Source organism: Rousettus aegyptiacus, unplaced genomic scaffold (assembly GCF_014176215.1).
Source record: "Rousettus aegyptiacus isolate mRouAeg1 unplaced genomic scaffold, mRouAeg1.p scaffold_m13_p_2, whole genome shotgun sequence".
Taxonomy (NCBI): Eukaryota; Metazoa; Chordata; class Mammalia; order Chiroptera; family Pteropodidae; genus Rousettus; species Rousettus aegyptiacus.
In genome coordinates this window covers 19,426,077-19,453,208 of record NW_023416295.1, presented here as the reverse complement: position 1 = coordinate 19,453,208, position 27,132 = coordinate 19,426,077, and the positions used below count along the sequence as shown (strand labels likewise).

Sequence of the window (27,132 nt, the reverse complement as noted above, 5' to 3'; positions counted from 1 at the left end):
ACTTCAGGTTGAAAGACACACAGATTGAAAGTGAAAAAAAATGAAATAAAATATTTCATGAAAATGGAAACGAACAAACAAAAAGCTAGGGTAGCAATACTTATACCAGACAAAACAAACTTTAAAACAAAGGCTATAACAAGAGACAGAGAAGGACCCAGTAACTCCATTTCTGAATATTTAGCCAAAGAAACCCAAAACACTACTTTGAAAAGAAATATACATCAATATGTTCATTGAAGTATTATTTACAATAGCCAAAATGTGGGAGCAGCCTAAGTCTCCATTAATTGGTAAACGGATAAAGTGGTACATATATATAGAATATTATTTAGACATAAAAATAATAAAATATTGCCATTTGTAGCAACATGGATGACCCAGAGGGTATTATCCTAGGTGAAATAATTCAGACAGAGAAAGACAAATACTGTACAATTTCACTTACATGTGGAATCTAAAAATCAAAATAAATGATTAAACAAAATAGAGTCAAGTCATATATACAGAGAAGATTTTGATAGTTACCAGATGGGAGTGGGGCTGGGATGGGTGAAAAGGGAGAAGAAATTAAGAAGTACAAACCAGTAGTTACAAAATAGTCGTGGGGATGTAAAGAATATTATAGGGAATATAGTTAATGATTCTAATAACTATATATGGTGTCAGGTATTAGATTTATCAGAGTGATCATTTCATAAGATGTATAAATGTCTAATCGTTATGTTGTAAACTAATATAATATTTTATATCAATTGTAATTGAAATTGTTTTTTTTTAATTTCAAAAAAGAGAAAATCCTAGAACACTAAAAAAAGGAAAACAAAACACAAAGTTTGATAATACACTACTTTGCCTAGGGAATAGGAAAACAAAAACTAACATACCTTGCTCCTGGGAGAGGAAATTGTTACAACTTTTATAGGGAACAAGGTCTTCATGTTGGTAATTTCTACCAAATTGCATATACATGTATCCTTGATCCTGCAAATATCACTTTTAGGACTTAATACTACAAATAAATTCATATCATATGAATGGAGTGAAAAAAATCAAGGTGTATTATAGCATGCAAAGCATGCTAACATTTGAGTGAAAAATACTCAGGAATTTTTACATATTTCCTAGTATATGCATAAATTGTATTTGGAAGAATATATAAAAGTAGCCAATAACATTTGGTGTCTATGGGATGCTAAAGGACAAAGTTGGTATACATATGGGAAGAAACCTTTTATTTTATACTCCTTTATATTTTATGAATATTGAATGAGAAAATGTCCGTGAAATTAAAGATAAACTTAAGAAATCATTTACCATTGAGCATATATATCTTTTCCTATACCTTTTATCTTAAGTGGCTCACAATAAGGTAATTATTTTTATATTCTGTATTGAAATAGAATCTAACAAATTATCATAAACTGAGAAAATTAGACATAACTAAACTTTCATCCAGCAGTATAACAAATTTCTACAATATCGCATATTTGTATGTTTAAATTTTAATAGTATTTTCTGCATGTCTTCTATGCTAAGAAAAAAAGGAATACATTTCAAATAGGTGTCACATTGTTCTCCATATATTATTTTGGCTTTTGTTACGATAGCAGGAAGAAAAGTCTTTACCATTTTATTTATATAGGACATTTGTTTTTCCCTTTTAATCCACTTATCCTTAAGAGTAGTAAAAGTTCAGTAATTAAGTATCATATGACTTTAAGAATGCTGAAAAAATTAGATATTTGTCTTTATATTTGGTACACTTTGTTTTTAAATGTCTTAACGATGATGATAGCTCATATTTACTTTAATAATTAATAGAAGAAACAATATACACAAAGGGCAAGAAACAATGTTATTTAATAGTGACTCTATATCCATAACTCACATAGTTAATAGCTCTGTGCCTAGAAGGTGCACAGTGTCCTTTCTCTTTCTTTATTTTTCTAATGAATGAATGGTGATGTAACTGTTTGAGAAAAGTATGGAGATATTCAGTCAAACTGAAAGTGAGTTATTATTTTGTACACATTTGGAATTCTACTTCCTCTGACTACAGACTCTGAAGTAATAGCATATATCACCCCATCTGTGCTGTTGATATCATTAACCTAGAAACTACAAAGAAATATAAGAAACAATTATATATTATGTTTTATTTGAAAGAAACAAAATTAGGCAGTTTATTTGGATAGAAGCAAATCTACCACAAGGAGTCAAAAGTGTATTTTTTGTATTTCTAATCACAGGAAGTCTGAAAATCATCAATTATTAAAATTACATGGCCATTTCAAGCCTATATTTTCTGTTGAACACTTACAAGTCTGGCAATGATGTTCTGTGGGTCCCCAGCATCGGCCAGTACAGGACTTATGACAACGTCCACCTGTAGAAAAGAAAAACACACATGCACATTGTAATCTTTCACCGTTTGATTACAAGTAACTCCTCAAAAGAAATGTTCTTGCTCCTTTAGGAGAATTTTTAATGTCATATTAAAGTTGAAACATAGCTCAGAAAATGTCTGCTTAAGTAACAAAACCTCCTCATATTCAAAATCTTCTCATTATTTTATAAAGAAAGGAAGTCAATGAACCGTGAATATTACCAGATACTAAGAAGTAAATATTTACATGAAATGAGTTTCACTTTGACTACTGGAGAAGAGTTTTATTCTCATGATCTATTCTTTTTGATATAATTTCTGTATTTGTGGCTTACTGATATCAAGGAAAATTAAAGATTAAATCAATAGTTAAGTTGAAGTCTACTAAATCAATAATACATTCTTACAAACACATGACAAACTATCAGAACGAAAAGGTTGCATACATAATTTAAATTATCTTTTGTTGCAGGAAGACATGACCACCAGTTGAACCTTGAGCAGGACATGGGAAACTGGGAGATCCTCACCTACCTCTTGTTCATCTTGCTTACTATTTCCATACTAGCAGCTGTTTCAAGTGTGTACCTTTGAGAGAGTAAGGCACTGAGACTATCTGGATTGAATAATGTGACTGAACCCAGGAAAGGCCTCTATACAAACTTTTAAAATTCTGGCAAGGGTGTGTGGAAATCAATTCAACTTGTGGCTGCCTAAGACAAGCTGCATATATGAGTTCCCTTGCTCATTACACCTGCCAGGTACCAGTCTGGAGCTGTCTGCTGCTTTCTTTGGTCTCCCCTTTCCCTTAGAGTACAGAGCCAATGTGCAAGCCAAGATTCTTATATTAAAAATTCAAGCATTTAAAACAGCCACAATTTTTTTTTAGAGAGCTTAATTTCAATTATTCGACATCTTACTCTAAAATTTTTATCAATTCTACCTTCGTTTCCAAATATCAGCCTTTATCTTTTGTAGTGGCATTTTCCTCTTTAAAGACTATATTCTACTATGGGTATTTGCCTCTACGAGTATAGTTACCCACAGAGAAATTCCCATTAGGACTGAAAATTAGCTAGAGAAATTGTGCATAATAACTTTCTTTAAAGTTTGCTTCTGAATGTCATAAGTTCATTCTGAATTTTTGTAGGTACATGGGTATGGAATGAGGTTATTTTTAGAATGAAAAGTAGATATGAAAATCTATTAAGATGAAAGCTTTTCTATAGCATACGTTTTATTAAATTGTTAGGTTAGCTTTCTAATATTAATTGCAAATAAATACACGCCTATTCAAGATGTTTATTTTAACATAATTAACTATATTGCAGATTATGGATTAGGGTTCTATCAAATGTTTCCATCTTTCCTTGACCCCCAGTTTTGAACTCTTCATCTTGGAAGTTCTTATACCTGAAAAGTTTTTCTGTCTGTCTGTCTGTCTGTCTGCCTGCCTGCCTGCCTGTCTTTCTGTCTCTGTCTCTGTCTGTCTGTCTGTCTCTCTCTCTGAGAGTGACTGAGTAAATCTATTAAGGAACAGATTCAGCAGAAACTCTTTTTCAGGCTGAACTTTAGACCATCCTAATGGTCTACCCTTCTGCAAATGAGCAGTGCTATTTCCAAGTTAATATAACACTTAGGCTCGATTCCAATCACCTTAAATGTGTCAGGATCCTTGCCACAACAGAGTTTATTTAAAGCAATTCTGTTTTTGAAGCACTGCTGCTGACATCACTGGCGTATAATATCCTGTCACTCCGCCATCTGTTTATTTAGATCTAAACACATTATAACTACATAATGCAAGCTCATTCTAGCTGACAGGGAAAGGACTCCATCTGGCCTGAACAATATAACTTTAATCAGTGATAATGATAATTATTATTAAAAACCTACTGGAGTTCTTTTGTACAAAGCTAATAAATCTAAATTGATTTATACCAGTGGAAATTAGAAAAACTGAAATAAAATGGAGAGCAGTGAAAACTTTTTTTTTGAGTACAAACTTTTTATGAGAAAGTAGCTAATGTTAATGCATTTTTTTAGATTTCTTAAAATCTCTTAAATTGACAAATTAAGTGGTCTGTTAACTGAAAATATCTGAAGGAGAGGATGATCTACCATTTAATCTGTGACTTCTTCTAATTGTGTTTGGGGCTAATAAAATCTATAACTTTATATATTAGAGGTAGAGTACTATCTGTAGCTAGAAAAAAAGATTAGTAATATTAGACATTTTAATACTCTTGATGTTCCCTTTTTATTGGATTATATAATTCTTACCTTATTATATTTGCAGTTTCAATTTACTATCCCCAAGATCTACTTACAGATCTAAGATAAAAAGGGATATTACTATATATTTAAAATTTTATTTATGGTTCTTGACAAAGTGCCACGGCAAGGCTCCCCTAGTTGGGAACAAGTGACATAGTGCCTCCCGCCTGACACACACACAAATTTAAATAATTTAACCTTGACTGTTTATATGCTGTTATGAAATTGTGATAGTTTCCATTTTTTAACTCACATTTAAACAGAAATATCTATTATTGCTATAAAAGGACGCCAACAACTGCTTCTCTTTTATGATTTTACTCAGCCTTATACTCCCTTAACCTTTTTGGAAACAAAGGAAAAGTGATCACTTTTCAGGATTCTATTACCCCAAATGTGCTGGAGGGCCATGAACTGAATGTGCTCCCATAAATGGTTGCTCATTCTCTCTTTTCCTTCATTTCATTGTCTCTAGAGCTTTGACCCTTTTAGAATCTGCCTCGGCATTTGGCTCAGCATTTGTCTTCAAAACAATGTAATATATGGCACTTGTGTTAACACTGTTTTCACTAAGTTGTTGCAATTAAGTAATTGTCAAAGTATCTGACCAAAATCTCTCATTGGGGATATTTCTGAGTTAATGCATTTGCCACACTTTCATGCCTGCAACTTTAGTTTTATTCTTGTAGACAATTGGGTGGTGTAGTTTTATGGACTATTATGTTCAATATGTTTTAAAATCTGTATTTAGCTTTACGTTCCCAACATTTCTGTTGCACAAAGTGTTAAAAGACAAAAAGGTGGATAAAAGGTTTCCTTAGTAATTGTCTATTCAGAATAAGAAAAAAATACATCTACAAACTTTTTTCCTACCTTCCATCCATCTATCCATAAGTATTTCTTGAGTACCTTCTACATCTGTATATTAAGAAGTAGGTTAAATATTAGTTAGGTTGTAACAGACATGGTTACTAGTCTAATAAATTTATAATTGATTCAGGATTTTTTTTAAAGAGGAAAGGTTTCGGGTGGTCTGTATCTAATGTTTATCTTCCACGGGTTTAAGGAAAGAAGCCAATAAATCTGAATTTTCAGCAGTCCTCTAGCTCAGGAAAGAAGAGTTGGATGAAGCAGGTCGAACTGGAACATTTCCAATACGATACCTGGTGGCTCAGAAGTTTGCTACATTCTTTATACAATGATTTATCTATGTGACATCTAAAACGAAATCAGCTCAGAGCATTTCAGTGGAGAGGATAAGTATGACTCTTGAGGGTCCCTTGTTTGTCTCCTAACAGAAAAAAGAAATACTTTAACTATGGCCCAATATTATATTGAGAACTTTCTTTCTGTCCTTTATTCTCAAGTACACAGTGCTTAAGGAAGCTGAATTGATGAGAGAAAGAGACCATATTGTCACTAATATTTTAGTGTGAATTCGTTTTACAAACTACTTGGCTACTTGTACATTTTTAAACGAGAGCAGCAAAAAGAGGAATTACTCAGATAACTGACCTATGTAAATGGCAGAAACGTTAAGGGGAACAGAGACCTTGCCAGTCCTGTCAAATCTGCCTATTTACAAGTTCTAATCTGCTATATAATTCTTTTCTATGCTTGTGACAATAATCATTTTACAACTATGTGAGAAAAAGTCTCTTAAAAATAAGAATCTGATATTTTCATTCAGCTTAGTTATAGCATAGTTATTTAAATAATATTTCTACCTCCTGTCATTCTTAATCAAAGATGTGAAATATAAAATAAAAATTATTAACAAATATTTTTGTAACTTTAGTGACCATTTAACTCTTTTAGAATAAGTGCTAATTATTGCATATCAGCATTATTTTAATTCAAAGGCACCTCTACTTTGACAATGCAATTTACTCATTGTAGAAGTTTGCAAAAATGACAAAGTTCATATTTTATATTTGTCCAGACAATGTTACTAAAAATGTAACTTTTGCATTCTTTTCATTTTTTTAGGATCTAGAGTCCCAGAACCACTTTGATATTTTTAAGAGTCGTAACTTCATGTTAGAAGTGTTGTTTGTGGAACCATCTGACAGCAGAGATGGGAATTAATATGTACCTCTGGATTGCTTTTTGTAAGTAATATGCTAGGACAGGTGAAGAGGTACAAAATGTAAGGTCACTGGTGACCATAAAAGATTATACCCTCTAGCTAAAGACAATACAGATGTATTTCTGAATTCTGCTTTCAGTCCTTTTAAACTATGGCAATCTTGACCTCTTAAAACTCCTTTTATTGGGGAAAGAATGAGAAAATGATACTGTTTTTATGATCATATAATTAAAAAGAGGGAAGTAGAACATTTATTGAAAGTACACTAAACCAGTTGCAGGAAATAGGCAAAATTAGTAAATAATTATTATAATCATAATATTTGCTAAATACAGGTTTTCATAAAATGGAGAGGAAGAATTTGAAAAAGGTTCTGCAGAGGGGTAGGCATTTCAATTGGGCTTGAATGTCTAGTTTGTGCAGTAGAGAAGGGGAGAGAGGAATAGCTCTGGGTTGAATAATCAACCTAAGCAATGGCACAAAGGCATGGAGGAGCACAACTCTTTGGTGTCATAAACAATAATTTAGGGTTCCTTGAGCACTTTGCTTCAGAATAACAGTTATAGTGTGAGCTTACAAAGTGTCTTGAAAGTCTTGCAAATGAGTTGGATTTTGCTCTGTACAAACATTATGGAGTCAGTTAAAGACTTTTGAAATGATATGGTTTAACCTATAAGATAGAAGGTTTCAGGTTATTGTTCCCAAAAGATAATTGCTGACACTTGGGTAGCTTGTGCAAATACTGATTTTATAGTCTGAGGTGAGGTACACAAATCCATATTTTTAAAAAGTGATTCCAATGATTCTGATGATGATGATTCCAAGATGACAAAGCATATGTAAGAAATAATGGTTAGGCATATAGTTCTAAACTCTGTTAACATCATGATCATATTTTGAGACAATAAAATAGTCCCCCCTATCTGTGATCTCACCTTTCTTAGTTTCAGTTACTCACAGTCAATTGTGGTCTGATAATATTAAATGGAAAATTCCAGAAAAAAAATTAGTAAGTTTTAAATTGCATGCCAGTCTGAGTAGCATGATAAAATCTTGTACTGTCCTGCTCCATCCTGCCCAGGTTATAAATCATCCTTTCATCCAGCATATCTGTAATGCATACTCTACCCACCTATTAGTCACCTAGTAGCCATCTCAGTTATCAGATTGAGTGTCATGGTATCACAGTGTTTGTGTTCAAGTAACCCTTATAGTAACATCTAACACTACATCACAATGCCGATGTCATTAATCTCACTTCATCTCACTATAGAGGCACTAAATCATCTCAGATCATCAAAAGCAGCATGAGTACAGTATAATATTTTAGAGTGACATTGCATTCATATGTTTTTAATTTTATAATATATTGTTATAATTGTTTTTACTTTACTGTTAGTTGTTAATATTACTGTGTCCACTTTACAAATTAAACTTTATCATAGGTATGTATGTATAGATAAAAACATAGTGTATGTGTATATAGGTTTTAGTACTATCTTCAGTTTCAGACATCTGTTAGGGTTCTTTGAAAATATACACCTGGGATAAGGCAGAACTATTAAACTTCAAGTGTTAGATCCAATCAGATGCTTGGTACCTAAACTTATAGAATTAAACTGTAAAATTCTGCAGTCTCTCATTTCCCAGTATCTACTCTTTGCTTTGTGGATATATTTCCATTGAGTTGCATTTTTTCTCCAGCGGTCCTAAACATACATAGCTTTTTATCTCCCAAATTTAAATTCTTATAAATCACCCATATTATAGTAAAGTCAATATGATTCCAGCAAATGATATATTAGTAGGATTAAAAGATATTAATGTAATGTGGAATTTCTGTTTTTATCAGATACTAATATTTCCCTCATTTTTTATCTGACAGTTCTCATTGTCATGTGTTTATTAATTCCCATACTTTTGTTACATAAATTGACTTTACATTTTTTTCCAGTCTCAATTCAATCTTATCTTGCTTATGACTTGAAAGTTAATTATTGAATGGAAGCTTTAACTTTTATACATTTTGCTATTCATAAAAAGTGGGCAGGTATTTTCAGTAATTAGGAAGAAAAGTTAAAAAATTAAAATTATATATAACTGGAATTTTCATCCAGTGAAAAATTAAGTCAGGAGTTAGTAGTTTAAAATGCTTTAAATGATCACTTTATTGAAAAAGAAACACATAATGTCAATCTTAATAATTTTTTTTTTTTTTTTTTTACAAACACCATCATGTTATTCAGGCAAGTAATCTGTAGAAAAGGATTTAGAATAGCATATATACTCATGTGATCAAGGTTAATTTTGAACAAAAGTGTGAAATACATCGTTTAATCTGCAACACTTTTATCCACCTTTTCCTTAGGGGTTCAACTTCCTGCTCCTATGACTGCCAAAGCACAGAGCATCTCCCTGTACCACCTCAGATGGGATTACAGGCAGATAGCTAATGAACTGAGTAGTTAATATAGCGCACAGAATTCTGCAATGATTTGAAAGCACTGAGCCTACCTAGCAAATTCTCATTTTTCCTGAGGCCTTTTGTAAAAATAAATCAAATTAGAGGAGAAATGATAATGGCAGAAACCTCAAGTACAAATAGAAGGCTGGACAGTATGGGGTAGGAAAATATACAAGAGTGTCATTTTTCAAAACCTGTTACATCGTTCATGGGGACAAACCATCTACTCTATTAGCATGTTGAATGCAGATCTGTTTATACACATAGATTCAAGTAGAATGGCCAGATTTATGTAAATTTCACAGTCAAAAGGAAATTTGGTAATAATCTATTTAGAACTTAACAAATGCTGATTTTCACTTACATCTACAGCCTCATGTGATCATAAGAGTGACTGATAGTTACAAGTAATCTAATATACATTATGCCAAAATGAATACCTGTTGACAGACTATTTCTCTTTGAATGGAAAGATCTGATGAAATGCTATAAACCAATAGAGAACTTCAAAGGTAATAATATTAAAGGAGCCAACTTCTTTTTGAAAAATCATATTATCAATAACACAAAATGACTCAAATTATGAGAAAAATTATTTTTTTTCCTAGAAAACTAGAAACTTTCATTTTAATGCTGTTGAAGATTTCTTCCAAACCAAGCAAGTAGAAAGCATTCATTAATTATCACTGTTTATAGCTGGTATCAGAAAAGTAGAATATAGGAATTCCACCTACAATGGAACAGAATTAGCTCCAAACAATGTCAAGTACATTTCTGAACAAATGGAATAACCTTACCAGTAGACTTAACGAACATATTAAGATGTGTCTTCTGAGTGCGGTCAACAACAGGAATAAAGATAGTTAGATTTACGAGCACTTATGGTGAACCAGCCAGGCCACCAAGGGGACCTAGGAATGTCCTTTAGAATGTAGTCTATGTAGACGATACCCGCTTAAAGGTTCACAGAGCAAAAACCTGTTCAGCCTCATGTGTGGTGGACCTCTCAGGAATGTTCTAAGAATTGTATGTATATTAACTCAGTTGATCTTCATATAACCCTAATAGGCTGACACCCCTCCAAAATTTATATGTCCAGCCTAGGCAGAATTCAGTGCAGGTCTATGTTTCCACCAGCTTACACAGGATCTCCACTTGCATGATTAGCAGGCATTTACATATTTACATGTCCCAAATTTAATCCTGGATCTTCCCACCCCACCAAAAAATTATCCCTGTAATGTCTTTTCCATCTCAGTCAATGGCAGCTCAGTTTTTCTGTTAGCTCATGTTAAAAAGTTTGCAGTAATTCTCAGTTCCCCTTTCTCACAGGCCAAATCCAAAATCATCAGTATATCCAGTCTTCCCTAACTTCAAAATATATCCGGTATCTTGTCACTTCCCACCACCCACACCATTAAGCCACTGTCATCTATTGCTTGGTTAATACAATGACCTTTCAACTGGTGTCCTAGTTGCTAGCATGGCTCCTTTACAATCTCTTCTCAACATATTGGCCAGTGTGAGCAATAGCTAATATTTAGATAACTGTTCAGATTTAAAAAGCAATTGGTAGATGAAAACATGAGCCTGAAGTAACGCTATGAAATGTAATAGGATCAATGTAAATTTCTGCATTCGTGATTGTAAATCAGTATTTCATGCTGATTTAGATATACACACATCGGCAGATATATACACAAACATAGAGTCTATCTAGCATGAGACAGGTCAGAATTTCAATTCTCTATCATTGGCTGATTGGCTGTAATTTCCTATTACAATTATAAATACCTAAGGCTGATTAACTTTTTTTGACTGTTTTTTTTTGTTTGTTTGTTTTTTGCATTTATGTGTTTCTCTTATACATGGAAGCTCACAGGATGCCACATAATCCAATCTATAAATCATGATCGACCTCATATATCATCTACAAAATATTGAGCACTTTCTACATTCTAACTCATAGACTAAAGATTTCCACATAGCATTTCATTTAATTTGCACAAAAACATTATAACTGAAGCAAGGTTCACAGGTAAGAAAACAAGCAGCCTTTAAGCGGAACCAGAGACTTATTTTTTTTAATAGCATATTAGATCTTTTTATACAGCATAATTATTTGTCAACATGTTTTTCTCTTGTACTTTTTTTGGTTGCTAAGTGGCATTTACTTTGATTCTATTATTTGCTTATTAAGGTTCAGTAGTAAATGGGGCTGACAATTAAATATAAACACATTTTGGTAATTGGTATTTATAATTGTAATGGGAAATTACAGCCAACAGTTTAGGAAAGATAAAATATTTGAAAATACTATTGAATACATAACCAATTTACAATATTGTCATTTACAGCTCTAACTGTTCTTATAAGTGCTGGTAAAATGTGGAAAATACAAGCTTCAAAATAATTTTTATCTGTATTCAGTTTCTATTATTTACAATTTGGTGGGAACTTGGGCAGGGAACATAAGAGCTGACTTTCTTCATTAATAAAATATAGACAATATTTACTGTATACATTAAGGGTGATTAAGTAAAATAACACGTGAAGTACTTGGCAAGAAATAACCATAAATCAATGTTAGCCCCCTCCTCCTTCCCTCTCAACATTGCATATAAAAATGTTAAAAAACAATGGAGAAACAAAAGGTTAGAGCAGAGGTGACATGGCAGACAAACCAAGTAATATGGAGACAGAAATGTTTATACAGACAGAGTTGAAGTGATCAGTAGGGTACCACAGTCAAACAATAGAAAAGGGACAGAGTGTGACATCTCAGGAACTTGAAAAGGCTTGGAATAAAAGGACAAGTGGGTATCAGAGGTCTCTGCATGCTTTGGCAAAGTTTCAGAAGCCACAGTCTCAGCAGGAATGTTACTAAGAATCCAAATGCAGTGAAATCTCGCTCTGCTACTGGAATATCACACTGGTGTATTTTAGGCTAGTATATAGAAAAAGGTGCAGAGAATATTTGAAAGTATGTGTCAGAAACAGAGAGAGGAACCCATGGGAGAAGCAATTCTTTGGATTACTGCAGAAGATTAGATGTCACAGATGCTGGGGTCTCTGCCCACTCCATAACCTTCATCTGAGGTGCTCATGAATCCTTGAAGAACTGCCACCATCCACATCTTCAGTTTGAGAGTGGTGTCATATTCAAGAACCATGGTTCAGCAGCCAAAATTTAACCTGAAGAACTTAATTCCTCTTAAAGGGCATTAAATGGGATCCAAAGCATTGCCCATAGCAACAGTTCTAAATCTTTTCTCACTTTCTCACACAACTGGGACTCCCTGAAGTAGCTCTTTCAACACAACCCCACCCCGCCAAGCTCACACTTGTGTGCGCTCTCTCTCTTTGCATCTCTCCCATCACAAATCTTTCAGCCTTCTACCCTCCCTCATTCTATCATTATTATGTCATTGATCAACTTAGCCATTCTCCATAAATACTTTTATTCTGTCCAGCTTTTGAATTAAATAATTCTCTGCCCATTTCTCATTATGCATTCTAAGTGTGCATTTCAACATTCTAGGAAGGTGTGTGTGTGTGTGTGTGTGTGTGTGTGTGTGTGTGTGTGTGTGTAGGTATGAGGCATAGTTTAGTCTAGTGGGCTGAAAATATCAGGCTGGCAAACTTAGAATGTTTGAGCAGATGAGAAAGGAAAACTACGAATATTCCCACATTTGTCATTTTTATCCTGTCAGAGTAGATATTACTTGAGAAGCAACGTACTGGTCTGTTTCACCATGAGAATAAAGAAGTTCCCATTATCTGTGTGTGGCATGGTCTCCATAAGCAGCCTCGGTTTTCATTTGTCTTCTACTTGACAGCTCTGAGAATAGATCTATCTCCTCTATGAATTAATAAGAAATGGTATTATCATGGGAAAACTGAAATGGAAGAAATTATGACAAGTTCCTTAAGGAAAAGAACCATTTCTTCTCCATAGTTCTGAATAGTACTCAAACCACAGAAGGCTTTCCAGATTGAATACCCAACATTTCTCTTACTCAGAGGCCAACATCTTTACACTATAGGGCTAACCCGGGTTCTTCCATCGTGAGTAAATATGGAAGGGTCTTATAATATCTGTAGCTTGGGACTTTATAATTATACCTTGTGCCATTAATCTTGTAGCCTCTCTTTTTTATTATAGCTGAGATTGAGCCTGAGTTTTTGTTATAGATTGCTAGCCTGTAGCAGTCAGTTGGGGAGATGAGACATCACTGAAACAGATAACAAAGAAAAATGAGTAACAAATTGGAAAAGATTAGGTAGCTCCATAGCATTATATTAAACAAACTCTTCTGAGGTTAGCAGCCAGAAGTCTCATCGTAGTTTCCTAATATTCTGTTATCTGCCAAAGGGACTTAGTCCTCACACTTAGAACAAAAAACAACCACATTAACAAACAGGGACATTTCTAAAATGCTACTGTAAGTCTAAGAAATGAAAATGTGATTTTAAAATTGATGGAGGTTCTAAGAAAATGACCCGAAAGGCATTATAGTCAGTAATAAACCTAAAATGTCTTGGTGTAAAATGTTTTCATTCATTTGCCTTTGAAGTTCACACACACACACACACACACACACACACACACAAACTAAAATTCAAGAATAATAGATTCAAAATTATTTTTAAAATAGGATTTTTAAAACAGGTATTTCAGTAGAGTTTCTTGTCGATGTACTACTAGACAGATCTGTAAATCGAGTTATTTATAAAAAAAAAAAGATAAATTACTTTCCAATCACTGCATATACACCTATTGCATTCCATCACAATATGATTTAAGCCTAAATATCAGCCCCACTATCTATCACTGTGCCCCAGTTCCCTGTTTTCTAAAACATATTGTTGGTCTTGTAACCATCTGAAATACAAATTCCCCAGACAGAATCAAAGTTCCTATCAGTTAGCATAACAAAGAGTTAGTCACAGCAGAGACATAATGCATTTATATCGTGTCGGAAGCATTGTTTTGGGAATTTACTTCCTGTGACACGTTAGGAGGAAAATACTACTGCAGATGAGGAAGTTGAAGCCAGAAAAGCTTAATAACTTGTCTAAGATCATGCAAAAAGTAGGCCTGAGATTGGAGCCCAGAGATATTGGCTCCAGATTCCATACTCTTAATCAGTACAACCAAGTATCTAATTTATGTTAACAGATACAAGAATAGAATAGTCATGTGGGACAAAGGCAGACAGAGGACACAAACTAGATTAATACCACAAATGAAGACACACTTTACCTTTGTCACAATAAGGCCTGGTTTTTGATAGATACGTGCAAATACTGAGAAGGTTCAATAAACTTTAGAGTTCAAGAAAGCATTAGGCAAGACTGTTGGACGAGATCACTAACCCAGACACTTATTAAAAGTTACCTAGGGAATGACTTGCATGGGGTTAAAAAGATGATTTTGAGTCACTTGAAAAAATCTTTGATTAGTACGTGAGAAATGAGCAGCATTTAGCAGGTGACCTCAAAGGGCAGGGTGGAGAGCACTTATACATGGAGGTCAAGGGCATTAAACAATGTGTTTTTTCCTATCCCACTTCCATTCCCACAAAATTACTGGTATATTTGTTTATAAATTATTATTGGAAGCCAAAAGAAGGCTGATTACAGTTCTCAGATTTAGGATAGGATTTTAGGTATTTTCATGAGAGGAGCAGATCTCAATGATAAACACTGAAAATGATAACTAATACTTAATGAGCACTTACTATGTGGCAGGCATTGTTTTAAACATTTTCATCTATTATCCCAATTTGGTCTCATGTGAGAAAAATGAAGGCTAAAGGCACTAAGTAATTACAGTTTGAAACTCCTGGAGTCAAGATTCAAATTCATGTAGCACCCCAGAGCTTGAGCTCAGCCATTAGGCTACTCTTCGAGGCAAAGAAGTAAAAACATAATTGTGCCAAAATGATGAAGATACAGTGAAGTTTGCTTTGGAATATGGCCAGGTAAAAGGTTTTAGTAGGAAAAAAAAAAGAGGAAGAGGAAGAACAATAACATCTATTTTTCTCTTTATGATTATTCATTTAAATATTTTTAAAATAATGTATATTATAGTTTTCATCTAAATTGATTTATTAGTAATGAAACAATGTATTGTTTGCTTGTTTTTCTCTCAGATAAAATGTTGGATCCACTGTATGGATTAACAGAAATAATTTACTATTTCTTAAGACTAGTACAAAACTTTATAAGAATGTCACAAAACTGCATTGAATTGATTTATCTTTGTCTACTGAATCAAATCAGGCTGATAACTGTCAATAAGACTATTATAAGGGGCTTTAAACATTTTTTTTATTCCACTAAAAATACAAAGCAAATCTTTGATCTTTAAAATTATGCAACTTAATAAAATTTAGAAATAATGAAATAATGATTATCCAATGTTCTATTGTTTTTAAAAATTTTTATTTGTATTAATGTTATTTTTTCTAGTAAAGTAAATTTCTTTACTCTAAAAATTATACTTTGGCACATGATAACTAGTAATAGTTAACAATTAACAAAATATCCAGTGACTATAGCTAACTAGTTTAATGCAGAAGTCTACTTTGAGTACAATTTGATTGATTCTACAGAAAAAAAAAAACTATTTTTTGAAAAAACTACCTAGATTAAAATCTTTGTCACATAATGCATAAGGAGGAAAGAGAATAAAAGTGGCTGATCAAGACATCTAATTTTGCGATGACTTTTCCTTTGTGCATTTTTTAATCAAGCTTTTTTTTCCTTTATATGTTTCTCTTTCTTATACTTATAAGAGAACTTTAAAAGAAATGTCACTGCATAATTTCCTTTCCATTTTTTTCTTCCCTGCTTAGAAAGTGCACCTACAATTGCCAAAAGAATCACCTCTAAATAGAACATAATTTGTTCTTGCCAGGCAGCAAAGAATTAAATAAAAGTTGCATACGGCTGCTTGCAACAATCTAGGCTTGAAAGATTGCTAAGTGGGTTAGCAGCTTGATCTCCTTATTCATTTTCCCCCAGCTCCCTGTAGAGATGCCAGCTCCCCTGCCCCAAACCTCCAGTGTAACCAGCAATCTCTCCTCCACTTCTGCTCCAAACTTTGAAATAAAAGTGGCTTAGTGAGAGGACACCAATAGGAGAGGGAAGACACACATAAAACTTCTTGGCAAATACTAAGAAAAGAGAAACTTGAATACACAATCTTCAGTGACTTGTAAACATCTTCCCTTTACTTTAAAGCTTCTTCTAAGTGATGAGAAAGAAATTAGAGGAGAAAGGGAAAATAGTAAGTTCTTTAAATTCTACTTATTTGTGCAACTGAGTTCATGAAATCACTTTCATTAGTACAGGGGAATAAACATGTGAACAGTAATGGAATATATGAATGATGGCTGCAGAACAGGAAATAGACAGAGACATAATCATTCAACTTGTTATAAAGAATCAGAGCAAAATAAAAGACAGTAATACTAAATCAATTCAGTATAATTTTCATTCAATTTTACATAATTGTTTTAAATGCCAAATATACATTCAGGGCTTTATGTTTTAAAAAATCAGCTCTGGAATGCCTTACAAATCCCTTTTACAGTTTTTGAGGTACTTGTTATTTGAATAATATAAATTTTACTTGGTTAGAATGAGTCTTTTGAAAATTTAAGTCAGTTATTATTAACACAGCATTTCAACATCTACACCTAATTCTTCCAGGGTTAGAATTATTTGCAAATCTTCATATAGCAGATGACTTAAAACTTTATATTGGGGTACATTTTTTCTAATTATGGAAAAAATTGAATTAAAAAATGTGGAAGATCACCAGATGTCTCTTAGTGATAATCACTTCACGTTAATGTTACTTGATTTATATTCTTAAAAAATTATTGTGGAAACACACATAACATAAAATTTACTATTTCAACCATTTTTAAATGTATAGTTCAATGGTATTAAATACATTCACATTGTTCAATAATCACATATATCTCTATAACTCTTTTCGTCTTGTAACACTGAAATAATATACTCATTAAACAATTCATTCTTTCCTCCCTCCAACCTCTCTCTGGTAACTACCAGTATATTTTCTGTCTTTATGATAGTGACTATTCTAAGTATCTAAGTATCGTATATAAATGAAATCAGACGTTATTTGTCTTTTTTGTAACTGGCTTACTCTACTTAGCAAAATGTCCTCAAGGTGAAGCCATGTTGTAGCATACATCAGAATGTATTTCCTTTTTAAAGCAGAATAATATCCTCTTGTATGCATGTACTATGTTTTTCATATCCATTCATCCATCCATGAACTTTGGGGTGATTTTTATTTGATTAAATTACCTAGATTAAATTTTCCTTGGCTGTTGGGCAATTTAAACAGAGTATGTAGTTCTTATTGCTTTTTCCCCCAATATGATAAATGGCATTCAGTTCCAAATATCTCCAATTCCAAAAATTCACCATTTCAAAAAATGTTAGGAGTTACTATTTCAAGAAAAAGCTGATTATTCTGATTGCCTGGCCTTTCTCCATTCTATCTGAACAGTGTGAAAGCCTTTTTCATACCAGCGACTTAAGTAATTTTATATATATATATATTTTTTTTTCCAGTGAAGATTCCATAGTAAAAGGCTTGTTAAAATTTACTTTAAAGTAAGTTTCAGAAAAACAATAAAATATGGAGGCTGCCTCCAATTGGACAATTTGAACCCCAGAGATCTGATTTCACTATATTTTGGTATCTTCGACCATTCACTGAAAGACAGCAAGACCTTATTACTAAAAATTGCAAGATCCCAAATGGGGCTTTTAACATCTACCTTATAGAATTTCTATAAGAATTAGAAATAGGGTTCTTTAAGGGCCTTTGATATGCCAAGTCCAGAAGGTCACAGGCACTTAAATCATTACTATTTTTATTGTTGAAATTAGTGGCAGAAGTTTCACATAACAGAAAGCTACATATTCTATAAGAGGGGGAGGCTCATGTATCTGGTATTTGGCTCATTTGCAGCAAGCCCATACATTCCATGCCATTTTGAATCACATAAGGTCTGAAATGTATTCGCCAAACATACTAGGCTTTGCTAATCATTTTATTAGCATAGCAATCCTGTATCAAGCCTTGTCCCTTACACCTGTCCCTAGAGTTAGTTGGAAAACTTTGAAGATAGGTAGATTCCTATCCTTAAACCAAACATACTTGAAGAATCTCTGAGAGTATATTCTGATGCATGTCTGAGTTGGGAAGCCATTAATCTACTTAACTCCGGACATAAAGAACCTTATCCTTTCATAATGTTAGACTATAATAGGCAACACCTCTGCTGTCACTTTACGTACAAATAATTTTTCTTCATGAACAAGTTATGTTCATGAAGATTTATTTGAAGGTAGAAAATGGTCCATTTTAAGAGCTAGAACAGCATGCTTGTGAGGTACAGTAGAGTTCATTTTTCCGGCAGAAACTCAGTTTACTCTGAGAGGGATCATTTCTGTAAGACTTTTACTCAAATAGAGGTAATGTCTATTCATTATTTTTGTAGAAATCTTGTGTGCAAGAATGAAGAAGCTAAGTATAATGCTTAATGATTTAATGAAAAATGTTAGTAGAATCTGACCCGAAGAGTCGGATAAATATTTTACCTCTGTAAATGCTGAGTTAAATTGCCGTGTTCCTAAAGAGGTTGTTCTTTCTTGAGTTGTGTATATGCGTGTGTGTGTGCATGTGCATGTGGTATGTGCATGGTGTGTGCACGTGTGTGCATGTGTGCATGGTGTGTGCATGACATGTGCGGATGTGTGTGTGTGTGTTTTTCAGCATTTGCCCTTCAGGAGACTGGGAGCCACAACCTATTCATACCATATATGATGTGTAGGCCTAATTTGTCTCTTTTCATCATTGTAGAGATAAATTATAAGCACTGAATGGAGCTCAGCCCAGTATTCCCTCCACAGGGCTATTGATATTCATGCATGGTAGTTATGCACACAACCTACTGTCAGATTTTCTAGAATTCTGAGACCTATTTATTAATGAGAGCCATTAGTAAACATTAAATTACATAAAGCCACAACTAAATTTTATTTAAACAAAGAAAATATATACTTAAAAATATTATTTCTGGATGAGTTTGCTATTTTTTACTATTATCTGTACAATTGAGTTTATTTACATCTATTCGGTTTGTGTGGTGGAAATACTATATATATAATGGCATGCAAACTAGGCATCTCTTCTAAAATCCACATTGTCTGTTCTAAGAAAGACATGATATATCCTGTGCCTGGAATAGGCATTTCCTTAAGTAAAAATTGATGTTTCCATTAATTCATAAAAAGAAGATGAAATGAGCCTTCACCTGGAGAAGGGGTAAAAACAAAACAAACAAACAAAAAAAACCAAAAACAAACAAACAAAAAAAAAACCCAGGGGGAAAAAAATAAAGGAGTTGGTACTTAGAGTTTAGACATGGTCAGAGGGTCCCAATGTGAGGGACGGCCTCACCTGTCACACACGAGCAGGAACACAGAAATCAAGTGTGGGCCTCTCAGCAATCTCCTGTCCGTAACTATTCCAATTATTAGCAAAAACATGTTAATAACTAGTCTCATTTGAACTTTGAAGGAATTAAGGCACAGTGGGTCTTAAAGGACTTGAGTGCCCCGCACAGCCGTGAGGTTACTGGAGTCATTGTCAGCAGAGGCTGGGATTGGCAGTAAGAGGGTAAGGCCAGAGTGGAGAAACTATGAAATTTATTTTATGTAATTTATATGTAAAAGCGAAATGGAAACTAACTTATAATCGCAAACTTTTGAGACCAACATGTGTATATGTATGTATGTGTGTGTACATTTATATAACTGTTTACTTTATGCTTGTATTTATTATATACAAATGAATTTTATGTATTTATAGAAATGTGTGTGTGTGTGTGTGTGTGTGTGTATAAAACATACAATGAAACAGTACATGTAATGCATGATTACTGTGAGGATTGAGATGAGCTAAGAGAATTCTGTTCTGCCACCTGGGGTTGAGGCAAAGTATTGATAAAAAACACTTTGTCACTTTCTAGAAGGCAAGGATCACACTTCTTTAACATATCTGACAAAAAAAGAAGATTGAGGAGAAGCTATTGTATATGATGAACATAAGAATGTATCAAGAAAAATTTTACTTAAAAAGTGAAACTTAATGCACTTTTGTCCCAAGAAGCTAAGAAACAAGAAAACCAAGCTAACAGGTACTTGTACCTCGTAATCTTCTTAAATAAAAATTAATTTCTGGAGTGAATTTTAGTCAATGTGAAAATCTTCTTCTTCTAAATGTAGTCTCATAGGCCCTCTCTGATATGGGTCAGATTCAAGTTCTTATTCCCTCACTAAGAACATTAAAAAGACAGCAGAGCTACCACTTGCTCTTATGTTTTGAGATACATTCCTAGATTCTATTAGTTCGATTTGCTAGCATTTTTAGAATAATTACATCTGAATTCCTAAGTGATTTTTAATTTTTTGTTTTTTGTTTTATATGAGGTTCATGAAGAATCTATTTTTTTAAATATTACATTTATTGAGAAATTAGTTAATAAAATCATTAGGTTTCAAGTGCATGATAATATCATATGTATATTCTATCACGTTCACCATCCAAAGTTAAATTTCCTTCTGTCACCATATATTTGACCCCCCTTTACCCTTAAATCTTTTTCTATTTTATAGGTCTTTTCAAAAAGCTATCTTTGAATGCATATGGATTCATTTATCCTTTCTAATATTTTTCACATTTTTCTATTTCCCCAATGTAAGCTTTACTTTCTTTAAAAAAAAAAAAAAAACACCTTTAAAAGATATTTTAAAAAGAGTATGCATGATTTGACTTTTTGTGTGCATTTATGCAAAATTACATATTTGGATATATAACATACATAAACTAAAGCTGTATTGAAATGCATCGTGGGTAAATTTTCTTGCAATTTTTTTTCACTTTACCACAAAAATCCAAACTTTGAAGAGTGCATCTATTTAATGTAAATGTATTAACACTGAAGAAGTAAAAAAGTTAGCACAATAAAAAAATCAGGTTTAATTTTACTCTATGTGACAATTATTTTCCGGTTCAAGAAAATTATCTATATGGGGCTTAATATGCAATATTAGTTAGGAGTAAACAACTATTAAGATGTGTAAGAGTTATTGAAATAACATTTGGTTTAAACAAATAATTATGTTTGTGAACATAATGTTCTTTTATGAATTTGCCAATTCCTGCGCAGTTCCACTTCTATCATTAACTGGTTTTTGGTTTTAGAAAACAATTTGAGAACGAGTGGTACATCTGGTGTAAGCTAAAGAAAAGACCGTAGGACCTGGAGCATCTGAGGTCCATTCTTTACAGTGTCTCAGTGAGATCTAATTTCATAATTTCCTTCCTTTTTAAGGCTGAATAATATTTCATTTATATATACATTTGTTATTTTCTATTATTGCGATAGTAGTCATTCTAATAGGTGTGAGGTGATATTTCATGGTTTTTATTTGCATTTCTCTAATACTTAGTGATGTCCAACATCTTTTCATATGCATATTGGTCATTTATCTATCATCTTCAGAGAAATGTCTATTTAAGACCTTCGTCAATTTCCAAATGAGGTTATTTTTGTTGTTGTTGCGTCGTTGGAGTTATTTATTTACTCTGGTTATTAACCCCTTATTAGATATATGATTTATAAATATTTTCTTCCATCCTGTAAGTTGTCTTTTCATTCTAATTGTGTCCTTTGATGCACAGAGGTTTTTAAGTTTGATGTAGCCCCATTTTTATATTTTTGCTTATGTTTCCGGTGCTTTTGTTGTCATTTCCAAGAATCACTGCCAAATTCAATGTCATAAAGCATTTCCTCAATGTTTTCTTCTAGGAGTGTTATAGTTTGAGATCTTATGTTTAGATATTTAATCTATTTTGAATTAATTTTAATATATAGTGAAGATAAAATCTAACATCAATCTTGTGGATATCCACTTACCCTGAAAGCATTTGTTAAAGTGACTCTCCTTTTTAAAATAATATTTATGCTTATTATTGCTTCAAAGCCACATTACATATTAATCTAATGTTAGAACTTTTTATTCTAAAGATGTATATTATCATATTACACATTTATTTTTTAATATGATGGTAAATGTATTTCAATATAATTTTCTTGTCATCCTTTATAATTTAGTTCATGAATTTATTGATTTTTATGCATTTATAATATAAAATTTTTATTTTATGCTGATTTATTCATTTAAAAATATTATGAGAAGGTGACTATGAGTTTTGCCAGATGCCACAAGGGACTGTGGGCTCAAAAAAATATTAAAAATTTAGAGAGTAAGTTACTCAGGCAACAGATGAAGAGCAATGGAAAGAAGAAATATGTAAAATCAAGAAACAGGTAAATTCAGATTATTTAATGATTAAATAAATGCTAAGAACTAAGGAGAAGGTGAAGTTAATGATGACCACTAAATTTTTAAATTGGGTGACTGAGTGGTTGTTAGTGTGTAGTTCCAGAAACCATTAGTGCAGAAGTTACATTTAAACCATGAGAATTACTGTGATCACCCAAAGGGAGAAAGTATATGAAACTAAAGGCTAAAACCATTGGAAACCAATATTCAAAGACTAGGCAATTCATTATTATCAACTAGAGTGTCATGCAGTATATATAATGCATCAGCAAATAAAGCTAATATAAAGAATAAAACTTTGATAAGCAATTGGTGTTTAATTTGTAAAGGACCAGTCGTTATGACTCTACTTTGCATTTATAACTTCTGTGCCTGCAATTATTTGCATGCAGAGACAAATGCAGCTACAGTTGCCTAATTATAAGCACAATTATCAAAATTTCCCCCCCAAACAGATGTCATTTGTGAAAGTGCTGCTCCTCTTTCACATCCTTTGAGGCTGGTGGACATACTTCCCTTTGGCTTCTCTCTTGGGCTTTATTGTTGTTGCTTGATCTCATCCATGTGTTATAGGCTAGCCACTCGAAAAACTGAGAGTCAGAGGACTGTTCCTCTCATCAAACCATGATGCATTTTCCCCCACATACTGTACCACAGTCAGCCTACTGAAAATGGAAGCCTTTTCTGAAGCACATCATTTGCCTTGTGAACAGATTCAATTTTTTTTTTTTCACATCTGATTTTACAAGGTAGGCAACTTGAACACTGTAAAGGTAAAATCTCATACAAATTTCTGCTCAAAGGTGACAAGAAAATTATGTTACTCTACTTGAAAAAAAAGTTTTAGCCATTCACCGAAAACACAGCTGTCAGTTTGAATCATATTTATATTTCCCTAGTATATTCTTAGGACCATCATGAAACTTAATAATTGTCCCTTGGAGTTTGATTTCCTACAAAAGCATTATAACACAATTGGCACAATTTCAAATAATTATTGAACTGTGTGAAGAGAGTTATGATTTCAGGTGGGAAATATATAAAAATATATGAGAAATATAAAACCCAGGTTAGCATGATACAAATTCTATTTTCATACAAATGCCAGTAATAATAAATATGGAGAAAGCATAGCTTGCTTTATGAAAATAAAACAGATTCCTGGAAGAATAATTTTTAGAGCTTTTAATGATAATTCAAATACTTGTGTATCATTTAAACACATTAAACACTTTGAATTTGATAAATCCTTCGTGATAGAAACAATATATTCTAACAATGGAAAACTGAGTAGCTTATTAGGCTGATTAAAACCAGAATATAACATAGATTTCTTCCATATAAAATCTATCTTTCTCCAATCTATTTATAGTATTTGGGATGGTCATAAAGAATTATCAAGAAGGTTTTCAGAGGCAAATGAAGGGTTAGGTATTCTAAAATGTTCAATAGTTTTTACTTTTAAAAAATTACAATGAATAGGAAGGTACATTTTTGTTCTACCTTTTTCTCAGTGGTGTGTGGGTCACAAAGAGTTGAAGCGATAGTCAGATACTGGCCTTAAGTTTATGGATGATGGGACACATAATTAACTGTTAGAAATATGGTTAAGCAATTTAGATTTACCAAAAGGGGCCATATTAAGAAAATGATCATTTGTAAAGGGAAAGTATCATTTAAAAAAAAAAAAGTTATTTAGAAGTAAAAGACTGTTGTATATAACTGAACATTTCAGTGGATGTGATCAAAATGTAAAATATTATGAATGGGATGATAAACAAAAGCCATTCATTCATTTTCACAAAAGCGGAATACCTTGAGACATTAAAAAAGCAGTGCTACTCACAGCCTGAGCTACCGTTTGTTGACACCAGAGTCAAGTTGGAAGGCCATGGATTCCGAACAATATCTTGCCAATGAATTGTGTCTGCATAACAAAGAAATTTGTTCTGGTCTACATAGACTCCACCATTGAGGATTTCTGTATTAAAACAAACAAACAGATTTTGGTGATGAAAAAGTAATCAATAAAAATGATTTTTACTCAAACTATTTTCAACGTTAACGTTACTTCTACTTTGTTAATAGCCAAGATATATTTTACAATATCTTTTACTGATTCATACAAATCGAGGCAAAAAGTTCGAAAGATTAAAAAATATAAAGAAAAACAACCACTCATAATCCAAACATTCAGGAAACATTCTTAACATTTTGGTATAGACACTATCAACCTCTGTTTTTTCCTATATGAAGTTAAAATAATAGTCCACATAATATTTTTTTAATCTGCTAGTTTTAATATTAAATAGTGAGTAGAGGTAATTAAATACTATTCTATAATATTTCTAGTGAGAATACGCTATGCAGAGTATAAATAAAACAAAAATTTATTTGACCAATCCCCTCTTGTTGGTTCTTTAACTTATTTATCATGAATTAGTTCTTTAAAATGAATTTCAACAAATGATATTATAAGGTCATAGAACATGGATATTTTTAAAACTTTTAATATGAGTTATCAAATTTCCCTTAAGAAAAATTGATTCAGTCAATGTGACATTGACTGGAGTCAGTAGGTAGTAACTAGCATAAAATGGAAGGAAAATCAGTGCTTAAATCACAAGCATGTTCTTTGTTTCAAACAGAATAAATAGAATTGCTAATTATTCTTTAAGAACAACTAAACACAAAATATAATTTTAAAAAAAACCTCTATGGTTAACTGGAACAATGGCATAACCATAGGATAAAATGCATTAATGCCAATTTTTACTTCTTTATCCATTTCACAACATTGGCCTTAATTCGGTAACATCTCCCTGAACAATAGATGTTTGCAGATATCTATTCTCTTTCAGGTGGCTTTAAGTTATCCAGAAATAAAGTAGGTATTTCCTCTAAAAATATCATTCTTATTGTTTGAAGAAATTGGTTTGAAATATACATCGAATCGAATCTTTCTGCCCACTATATACCACATTTTCCCTTCTTGTGTAAAAAAAAAAAAAAAAGAAAAAAAGAAAGACAGCAATAGAAATCTTATATCAGCCTATAAAGCTTTCAGTTACAAGTAACAAAAAACCAATTAATAGAGTTTAAATGAATAGCAGGTAATTTTTCTCACACTATAATAAACCTACAGGAAGCAGTTGTGGATATTAGTTTAGCTACTGCACAGGTTCGACAACCTGCTTTGTGTGATGGCTTTATTCTCTTCTGGCTCAAGATGGCTGCTGCATCCAAAGCGCTTTTCTGAATTTGAGGCATGTGAAGAAACAAGAGCAAGCAAGAGATTTCCTTCTAGTGAAGCTCCAACTATCTACTTGGGAAGAAACACTCTCCTTAGGGACTATGTCTGGATTTCACTGGCTAGAACAATATTCCATGACCATTCTTACTGCAAGAGAGGTTGAGGAAGCAAGTATTTAGGTATACATATTACTATGTGAACAAATTCCACAGAGGCTCTGGTGTTAGTGAAAAAAAAGAGGAACGGAAATATTGGTAAGGCAAGCAACTGTCTGCCATGGTAGCCTTAAGAAAAACATCTCTGCTGTGCAGTATCCCAAGCTAAACTTTGAAGAGTCACCTTAAACAAAAGAAGGAAATAAAAAAAATGGAAAGGACATGTATCACCATAAAAGAGGTATTTGTGGAAGCGAAATTGGCGGATGCACCTAAATTGCCCTACTGTGTTGCATGCATAAAATCCTCCAGATTTATTTTGACATCATATGGCTCTCCACATTTAAAATCACTCGTATTTTCATCATCAACCCTTTCACTGACTATTGTTTTCATTTTGTCAGGTGAGAAAAGAAAAAGAAAAGAAACCAAAAGAAATTAGATCTCCTTTTTACTTTTAAAATCCAGTTCATTATTTTTTATAACCTAAACGTACAACCTTCGTCAAAGCAGAAGAGAGATGTAAGACATAAGAAAGATTGTGAAAATGAATTTCTACATTAATATTTGGCATTAAGTTTTTATCTAAGAAATGTGACAATCTCATACTAATAGCTTTCTCATGAGACATTAGGTGATGCTCTTCTACTATAGGAATATTCTTTGTTAGGTGACAAAGAAAGATTTTGACTGCAATCCTGGAAATAAAGGTTATTTTTCAGTCTACCTTTAGAAAAGTTCCACTTAAGGGGGGGAAAAAAACATGAAGAGAAAAGATAATAGCTCAAACATTATAGAAAGAGTCTATATTTTTCAAGAGTCACATTTTAATTCAAATAGTTTATACTGAAGAAACACAGTATCCATCTCTAACTTCTTATCTAGAAATATTCAAATAGAATCAGATGATATTATACTGAATAATAATCTCATCAAATCCCCCTCTCAAACAATATTAATCTACTACCAGTGTTTACATTTGTTTCTTAGAAATATTCTGTTCAAGAACTTGGTTTATACTTTGAAAAGGATTGA

General features: G+C 32.6%; 1 protein-coding gene across 6 annotated transcripts in view; it reads right to left on the bottom strand.

The window, feature by feature from the left end:
• The window catches only part of ERBB4 (erb-b2 receptor tyrosine kinase 4), a 944,884-nt gene that overhangs the window by 305,568 nt on the left and 612,184 nt on the right, over window positions 1-27,132 (bottom strand). For all 6 annotated transcript variants that reach the window (XM_036236254.1, XM_036236256.1, XM_036236258.1 and 3 more), the window contains exons 4-5: window positions 24,536-24,670; window positions 2,324-2,389 (exon numbers count right to left, since the gene is read on the bottom strand). In XM_036236254.1, coding sequence (XP_036092147.1) covers window positions 2,324-2,389; window positions 24,536-24,670 — 201 coding nt within the window. The remainder of the gene's footprint in view (window positions 1-2,323; window positions 2,390-24,535; window positions 24,671-27,132) is intronic.